Below are 9907 nucleotides of genomic sequence, written 5' to 3'. Positions count from 1 at the left end.
AAGTGCTGATGAGTAGAGGTGTTACAAGACAGTTTCTAACAAAGACAAGAAGAAGGAGATGAAATAAGGATGACAGATGTTTCACAATAAAGAAAGAATAAACCACAACAGAGTACCCGCCCATCACCCAAATACAAAGAGGAAAAAAAATCAAGAAACACTTGTTACGGAATACATGATATATGTATATTTGCCTCACTGTAAAATAGAGTTCACATCTCAAAAAACTCATTTTTGTAGAAAACCCGACAGCAGATTTTTTCCATATATATATTGCTCGCTATCAAACAAGGGCAACCAAAGAACCATGAGAAATACCTGTATGCGTACATGTACATGTGCAAGTCTATTCTCAGAACAAATCTAGCGAAACAATTGCCTCATGGAAAACTGAATGGTCACAGACTCTTTTCTATATTAAAAAAAAAGTTTTAAAAAAAACAGCAAAAAAAAATGGACAGCATTTACAATGCTGGATAATTAATAATAATACTATTAATCTACTTCAGCCAAACCATAACCAACTGGAAACTTCTACGCATTCTATATTATATTATTCAAATTCAAGAGAGTCAGATACCAACAATAAATCGCCGTAACATGAGGCTGTCAAATCTATAGTAAGAGACAGGGGAAGAAAGAGCTTTCACAGGTCAAAACATAACATTAACAAACAAATAGAGAACCTTTTAGCTTTTAAGACAACACAATTGTTTTCACAACCACAAATCCAGAAGGCTTTTGGAAGAACTATCAGCGGCCATAATGATGAGCTGGAGTGAGTTGTTTATAGGGAACCAGAACAGTAACTGGTGTATATCTTATCACAAATAGAAGAGTGAGTGAGAGAGAGAGAAAGAAAGAGAGAGAAAAAGAAAGAAAGAGATGAGGGAGAGAGTGAGAGAGAGAGAGAGAGAGAGAGAGAGAGAGAAAGACACGCGACAGTGAAAAACATTTGAAGAATACGTGTGTGTGCGTGTGAGTGGGGGGTTGGGGGCGAGGTGAGGATGAATGCCCCCCACCCCCGTGGTGTATGTATCTGTGTGTATATGTGCTTGGAGGGGGGAAGGGGGTATGTATTGATTGATTCTATTCTAGGATATGAGCGAGAGTGTGAGTCTACTCGTGGGTGTAGACACCTGTTTGGCAGCTCGGTTGAGGGTTAAAATGTCTGTACATTGCTGTCTTTTTTAAATGTAGGTGTTTTGCGCCACCATCGACATAAATTAGACCATTTAGGACGCGGGCTTCCAACCCTGTCTGTCAGAGCCAGCCCGGGATGAGAGGGATACATGTATCAATGCACACTCATCCCAGCAGAAACACTGAAACAGTAAACACACACCAAGATACTCAATAAAAATTCTCCCCACTCCGGAATCGAACTCGGGTCTCCTGCGTGTGGCAGCGAAAGTCCTAGACGCTACACCACAGACGACAGTGTATGTGTGGGTGAAACCGCACGACAATACACATCTGTTCGCGTTTTCCAAGTGAGTTGCTCTAGGTCTGTTTTGTTATAGTAAGGTTTTTTTAGGGGTTTTTTTTAAAGTAGGTTTTACGGCGCTCGCAACTGCACACGGGTCATATGAGCGCCAAGGGGTGGATGTCAACAGAGAAGTCCAAACGGGGAATCAGGCTTACTCAGCACACCTCTCTAGCTTCAACAGCACAAAGTCTGTTTCGACTATCAAGGCACCCCGGAAATAGCAGTTCACAAGAGAGTGACAAACATGCAAAAGAAGTAGAGGGAAAATGACGATAGTAAGGATGAGGAAAGAAAAAGCAGCAGTACCCCCTATGTTGTTCCGGCACAGTGTGAGCATGACCTTGATAAATCAGCCCATTTACAATTCTACTTTGCATAAGAACATGGTAATACCCCCATTTTCGGAATGGCCTAAAGGCAACTTCAGTCAGTAGCATTGGAGGGGGGGGGGGGGGTCGACGAAGTAGTTTCAGTAAGAGCTCTACAGTACTTGCAACACAACATATCATATAAGTGCTGATGAGTAGAGGTGTTACAAGACAGTTTCTAACAAAGACAAGAAGAAGGAGATGAAATAAGGATGACAGATGTTTCACAATAAAGAAAGAATAAACCACAACAGAGTACCCGCCCATCACCCAAATACAAAGAGGAAAAAAAATCAAGAAACACTTGTTACGGAATACATGATATATGTATATTTGCCTCACTGTAAAATAGAGTTCACATCTCAAAAAACTCATTTTTGTAGAAAACCCGACAGCAGATTTTTTCCATATATATATTGCTCGCTATCAAACAAGGGCAACCAAAGAACCATGAGAAATACCTGTATGCGTACATGTACATGTGCAAGTCTATTCTCAGAACAAATCTAGCGAAACAATTGCCTCATGGAAAACTGAATGGTCACAGACTCTTTTCTATATTAAAAAAAAAATTAATTGAAAAAAAAAAAGCAAAAAAAAATGGACAGCATTTACAATGCTGGATAATTAATAATAATACTATTAATCTACTTCAGCCAAACCATAACCAACTGGAAACTTCTACGCATTCTATATTATATTATTCAAATTCAAGAGAGTCAGATACCAACAATAAATCGCCGTAACATGAGGCTGTCAAATCTATAGTAAGAGACAGGGGAAGAAAGAGCTTTCACAGGTCAAAACATAACATTAACAAACAAATAGAGAACCTTTTAGCTTTTAAGACAACACAATTGTTTTCACAACCACAAATCCAGAAGGCTTTTGGAAGAACTATCAGCGGCCATAATGATGAGCTGGAGTGAGTTGTTTATAGGGAACCAGAACAGTAACTGGTGTATATCTTATCACAAATAGAAGAGTGAGTGAGAGAGAGAGAAAGAAAGAGAGAGAAAAAGAAAGAAAGAGAGAGAGAGAGAGTGAGAGAGAGAGAGAGAGAGAGAGAGAGAGAGAGAGAGAGAGAGAGAGAGAGAGAGAGAGAGAGAGGGGGGGGAGGGAGGGAGGGAGGGATGGAGGGAGGAAGGGAGAGAGAGAGAGAGAGACAGACAGACAAATGGAGAGAAAGAGAGAGAAAGAGAGGAAGAGAGAGGGATAGATAAAAAAGACAAAGATAGAGAGAGACAGAGCCAAATTTAAAAAAGAAGAGACAGATCCATCAACTTTGGAATGAACACACAAGGCTCCCACAAACAGCCATCAGTTCTACATTCCTTCATGTTGAACACAAAGAAATTTGCACCAATACGCCCTGATAGTAATTGGATCTATTGGTATGTCTGCGTATATATATATATATATATATATATATATATAAAAATATATATATATATATATATATATATATATAAGAAAAACTGCTCACATGTTCTACACAAAATAAAGCTGACAAATTATCCCCTACTACAACTACACATGTTTCTTCAAGCACAAAGATGGTGTATACTAGGAGAAGTCATGATGGACTTTCAGTTTCTGACAAACTTGTACCAATATTGGAAGACTCACAGAAAGGAATTGAACCCTGACCAACAGAACAAAAAACTCATAAATGCAAGCTGTAGCTTTCTTATAAATAAGTATACAAGCAACGGAATATAATACACCATAGCACAAGGCTTTCAAGAAAATAAAGCTCTATAATCATAAGTACAATCAAAGCAGAAGTGTCCTGGGCGATCAACAAACACTGAGTTTAAAATCATCAACCAAAAGAGAAAAAAAATCTAACATTCCTCGGGTAACAACAGGAGAACGCGAGGTTCTCCACGCACTGTATCGTTTTGTAATGTCCTCGGTACATTTGGAAGAATAAGGATACTGTTGTCAAAAAGCTACTCAGATATATATATGGTCGCTTTTAAGCACAAGGGGGCTATCCTGAAAAATACTGTTTCGAGAAAATCGAAGTTACAGTTTTCGGACTCTTGTTCAGTTTCTGTAAAAGACAAGGAGAATTTTCTCTATAACCAAACAAATATACACACTAATGAAACAAAACTTCTCCTATAGGTAGGGCAATGCCCACTTTTGGTGTAGGTCAAGATTTCTGGAAACCCCCGAAATCTGAATTAGCCAGCTTGTCCTCAAAAGCGACCATATAATAAACTAAAACTCAATATTAAAAGGCAAAAAAACCCCAACCTTATTGCAATTTCTTAATCTGTTGAGTCCATTGCATGTGCTCAAGAAATAATTTGTTGAAATTCAAATTTTTAATGTTGGAGCAAAAACAAATAATGTAAAAGAAATCAATCGATAAATTAATAACGTAATTACATTTTTTTAAAGAATGAAAGTTATTTTCTCTTTACTGAAACATTTTGTTTCTGGACTTAGAACAGTTGTACAGTTGTACAGTTTGCCAATGATGCACAGCAAAAATTTGCCAAACCACTCTCTCAAATCAATTTATTTTTAAAAATACAGAAAATACAGTGCAGTATAACTTTTATACTTTAATCACATACTTGTATAGATTTATAGAGTAAAATTTCATAAGTGCACATTTAAACTGGAATGTCACTGATGGACGCAATAGTTTCCTGCATAGGAGCTAAAAATACATCAACAGTCCTCGTGAAAAAAAAAAGTATCGTGGCTGATTCAGGAAGTAAGCACAACAATAGTCCATTCCCCCCCCCCCCCCCAAATACAACAACAATATTTCAATAAATCGTCATTACTTTGCGGTTTGTAAAAGTTTTCTCAAGAAACAGCCTATAATTCATAACATGCAAATTGCTTAAATTGGAATACATGTAAAATCACGAGGGACACGAGACGGTAGAATAAAGGTTGAGTGGCTTTTCTTTTCCTTCCTTTCAATCCACCTCACTTTTAATTAAATGACAGAACTGCCTAACTTTACCAATGCATTTTTTCTTCTGAAAGGAAAGGAAAAAAAAAAATAACTTTCAGATTTAAAACTGAAAAGCCCCAATTTAGACCAGAGCCAAGTTCAGGCCTGCAGCACCATGGCAAATACCCTCACAGGGGGGGAGTCACCGGCTTCTCAGACAGAAACTGACATAGATCGACAAGATACAACGGAGTCCACTTAAACTGAAATCTGCCAGAGCCAGACTGCCCGATTTTCATTGGTTTTGACAGGTTTTCGATTTAGATAGGCTGCTCAATAAAAATTTCTAAAAATCTAAAATTACCACTGTTTTCGATAAATTAGATTCGGTCTAAGCTGACTCCTCTGTAGTATATGACACAAACTGGCATTACTAGGCACGGCAATGCTTGACTGCTTCATATGATATTGGACGATATACGATACAATGTGATATGTGGGTCATGATACACGGAGATCGGCGCTAGCAACTGCGTACAAAAACATACTTGTTCACAGCTATTGAGACTGGAAGCAGCAGATTCTTGATAAATAGAAACAAAATGAAGATTGTACTTGTGATCAAAACATAAACTGCATTCGTGAACAGGCTTCTGAACCAGTTGAGTCCAGCATCAGTCCTAAAGAACATCACAGACCTGATCTCGAGTGTTTGGCAAGGGTTCTACTTAACATTTGCTTTATCTATAACAATCAACGTCGAAGAAGATAATCTTTCCAAGGTCAGAAAAACGATATTACAAACAAATAAATTTTCCAGATATTATACTCCCTTAGGAAAATATTGACCAGTGGGCTTTAGTTGTTTTTTTTTTTACTGTAGAGGGTTTTACAGCGCTCGCAACTGCATCAGGTCATATGAACGCCAGGGCTTTAGTTCTGAATAAAGTCTGATAGGTGAAACAACAGTAGAATCAGCTGTGAACATTAACTCTTTATCTCCGAGGGGGGAACCCACTAAGCCGGGGCCCTTCTTTAGTGCTAAATCAAAAAATGACAAAAACGTCATTAAATGGGTCATCAAATCGAAACTAGCAAACCTATTCTGAGAGTTCTTCATCTATTGCCGAAAAGTAATTTGATGTCGTAAAGGAATGTGCCCGAGCCGCTGTCAGTGGCTCACTGACACAGGGGTTCCGATCGTGAGCCGCTGGGAGCGCTTTGCCGAAGATAAAGAGTTAACATATTTCAAGACATCCATCCCCTTCACTAAATGAGAGATGAACAATAAAAACATGTAGCAGCAGTCAATTGAACTCAAACATCCCAGAAAATTGTCTGCACTAGAAAACCCCCCAAAATCCCCTGATTCCCCTCAGTCTGTGGTTTGAGCTGGCCAAAGACAGGCACAAAGGTCGAATGTCGTTTATGATGATCCACGGACAAATGTAAAGTCAGAGGCGAGGGTTGATGTCATTTGTGCCTGACAGCATCACCGGCTCTTCAGCAGACGAACAAACTCTGGGGGGGGGGAAAAAAACAGTTTATGGTGATGAGTTGAGAGATATGTGAGGTATCGTGGTGAAATCAGGCGCTCGTTAAAATAACAAAATCAGAGAAACAGGCAGTTTTCTGCCAGTTTAGACATTTTTATTGAATTCTCATTTTTTGGCTCCACCCCTTTTATGTTCATATATAAACCTATTTCCATGTGACTTTTACTGAAAAACGTTGATTAAAGGCATAAATTATGTCATTTTTCAGTTTTCAAGGATTCCTTAGCTATTGAAGTTACCAAACTTTGGCCGCCATTTTCTCTCTAATTTCAAAATTGAAACCAGGCTACTTCCCCTCTTCTTTTTTCATTGAAAGCAAAACAAATATAGAAGCTTTCAGAGAGTAGCAATGACTCGACATGCCCAAAAATTGACCAGTGCCTGATTCCACTGAGCCGTGGCACATATGAAAAGGTTTAATCAATGCAGAGATCTAAAAGAGAAGTCTAGATTTAACAAAACCCATTTGATAAGGCATCATTCATCAATTTGAAATATAGTCAAAGAAATAGCATTTTTTCAAAAAACAAAGGCCAACTCAAACAAGGTGAAAGGTAAGAACAAAAAAAAGGAAAATTTGAATTTCATCAAATCGGGAAAATTATAATACTGAGGTAAATTCTTACCCGTTAAAAAGAAAAGAAAATTAAAGAAAAATTAACTTACAGAAGTATCAATTCGACGTAAGAACAATTGTAAGACACTAATTTTAAAATTGTCCGCCCACAGGAAATGCCCCCAAAAGCCAAAGTTCCCTTTAGACCTTCAGTGCTACTGACTGAAGTGTCTTTAGGCCATTCCCAAAGGGGGGATATTAACATGTTCATATACACAGTAGAATTGTAAATGGGCTAATTTATCAATGTCATGTTCATACTGTGCCAGAACAACATAGGGGGAACTGCTGCTTTTTCTTTCCTCATCCTTACTATCGTCATTTTCCTCTACTTCTTTTGTATGTTTGTCACTCTCTTGTGAACTGTTATTTCCGGGGTGCCTTGATAGTCAAAGCAGATTTTGTGCTGTTGAGGCTAGAGAGGTGAGCAGAGTAAGCCTGATTCCAAATTTGGACTTCTTCGTTGACACACACCCTTTGGTGCTCATAATATGACCTTATTCAGTTGAAAGAGGCGTAAAACCTTACTAAAACTAAAACTAAAGACCTTTACCATGGCTGACTTCGGTACTGCACACAGATCAGGAAGTTACAGTAGCTTGGACGGGTGTCATCACCATAAGTATGGTACCACCGAACAAAGAGATCATAGCATAAAATAAAATAAATAACTAAATAAAAGACATTAATATAGCGCTCAACGCCTATTAGAATACACAAGCTCTGAGTGCTTTACAATACAATACAACAGTAACATAAAATGTTGTCTTCTGACCAAAACAAAATCACTCCGAATATTCATCTCATTAATTTAAAAACAGAAAAGATTTCAGCTGACATTTGAATGAATCAAAGGATTTGATCTCTCTTAAATTAAAATACTTGGCAGTTACCTTTAAACTGAATCCTGCCATTACTGTCAATGTCTAGCTCCTCCAACAAGCCATTGAAGTCTTCGTCCGACAGTCTGTCGCCCATGTTGGTCAGCAAATGCCGCAGTTCGGTTGCCATGACAAATCCACTCCCTTCTTTGTCCACAGTCTTGAAAGCTTCTTCTAGCTGACGAGAATAATCTTTTGTCGGGAGAGAGCCGTGGATCTGTTTGAATTTTTTAAGGTCGACTTGTCCACGAGCTGGAGAAAAGAAAAGAGAAGGCAAGATTTTAAAACTTCACTATCCAGTCACATGAGAAATGATCTATGCTTTACAAAACTCAAACACATTTATAGCAATAAAACTTAACCCTATCCGATCCGTACGCCCTGGGGCCATTTTGTACCCCCGGGGTTGTATTCTTCACATTTTAGAATATTTCTAGCACGAAGATCTCTTTGAAACTTGCAGTATTTCTTTAAAAAATCATTTTGACAGACTGCTATGCAAAGCGTACGGATTGCATTAACGAGTAAATTTCCTCTTTGAAAGTGGTGGCACAGTGTTCCCCATGTCGTATGGCTATGATAGTAAAACACGACGTACGGATAGGGTTAAGTGGTGGCACAGAGTTCCCCATGTCGTATGGATACGATAGTAAAACACGACGTACGGATAGGGCAGCAAAACTCAAACACATATATAGCAATAAAACTTAAACACATAGCAATAAAACATTTACATCACATTAACATATGCTCAGTTCTGGCTTAAACTCTTCATCTCCGAAGGGGGTAAACCCACTACGCCAGGGCCCTTTTTCGGAACTTAATCTAAAAATGACAAAAATGTCACTAAACGGGTCATTAAATCCAAACAAGCCAACGTATTTTGATAGTTTTTAATCTAATGAATGAACTCCTGGTAAAAGAGATGTGTTTTCTGCGATGGCTGAATAGTAATTTGACTTCGAAGTCATCGTAAAGAAATGTGCCTGAGCCACTGCCAGCAACTCACCGGCACAAAGGTTCCGACCGCGAGCCGCAGGAGATAAAGAGTTAAGATTTTTGGTAGACAAGTAGACAAATAATACAGAGAGTGCACACAGCCAATCAAATTCATTTCACTGAGTAAGGGCCAGCCACATTTTTCTCCATGAAGGGGCAAAAGCTACCATTTTGTCAAAATGTCACCGAATTCCACTACATTTGTTTGGAACCCTCAAAATCAAATATGTTTGTTTTTTCAAGACATGAGTCACATTGGTCATATTGTACCAAAATGGTAGCGTTTGCTCTTCCATTGTGGAAATTCTACAAGGCTCCTACTGGCAGAGGAAAATGGGTATAAGATAGACATTAACATAACACATATATTTTTTTTTTCACTACGTTATGTGCATGATCATTATATGTCAGTTTCATCACATGCGTGTTCAATATGTGTGCGTGCTAAACTGTATATATATACAACAAAAATTTTAGAAACTGCTTACACTCCACTCCAACTTTCTTGAGGATGGCCTTGATGTCTGCGTCGGTGAGGATGTGACCCAGGGCTCGGATGGCCGAGGCTGCCTCGCTGACCAAGAGCTGACCGTCCCCGTCACTGTCGAAGAGCTCAAAGGCTTCCGTGACTTGGTCTCTTTGGTGGTGAGCCTGATGAGATCATTCAGATTTTGTTTATTTATTTATAATGTAATAATGGAAGTGGGAAGACATGGAATAACATCAAAAGGCTAGCCCAGGATAGAGAAAGGTGGAAAGTGTTTGTTCGTGGCCTATGTGCGGGTGAAAGGCAATGATGATGATTATTTGAAATTTTAAAAATGCCCCGTTAGATATAAATGGTCAATCCCAAAGGCCAAGAATTGGGCCATGTTAGAGGAATAAAGTAAAAAGGAAAGAAAAAGATACAATTGACATTGGTTCATAAAAGTCAAAGTAAATATCTTTGGTGCATTTAACCATTAGTAGTTTTTTTGTCTTTATCTATTATCTATTTGTGGTGGCCGAATGTTGCTATTCAAAAGGCTTTTTAATGGCTGCATCGATCGACATGCGGTTTTCGCCAAAAGATTCT

General features: G+C 38.5%; 1 protein-coding gene across 1 annotated transcript in view; it reads right to left on the bottom strand.

Moving 5' to 3' along the window:
• Positions 1-4171: 4171 nt before the first annotated feature.
• LOC101853760 (calmodulin) overlaps positions 4172-9907 on the bottom strand; it is an 8338-nt gene continuing 2602 nt past the window's right edge. The window contains exons 2-4 of the mRNA XM_005113197.3: positions 9321-9483; positions 7846-8085; positions 4172-6301 (exon numbers count right to left, since the gene is read on the bottom strand). Of these exons, the coding sequence (XP_005113254.1) occupies positions 6273-6301; positions 7846-8085; positions 9321-9483 (432 nt within the window). The 3' untranslated portion in view covers positions 4172-6272. The remainder of the gene's footprint in view (positions 6302-7845; positions 8086-9320; positions 9484-9907) is intronic.

Source organism: Aplysia californica, unplaced genomic scaffold, assembly GCF_000002075.1.
Source record: "Aplysia californica isolate F4 #8 unplaced genomic scaffold, AplCal3.0 scaffold01707, whole genome shotgun sequence".
NCBI lineage: Eukaryota > Metazoa > Mollusca > Gastropoda > Aplysiida > Aplysiidae > Aplysia > Aplysia californica.
This window is presented reverse-complemented; position numbering and strand designations above follow the sequence as displayed.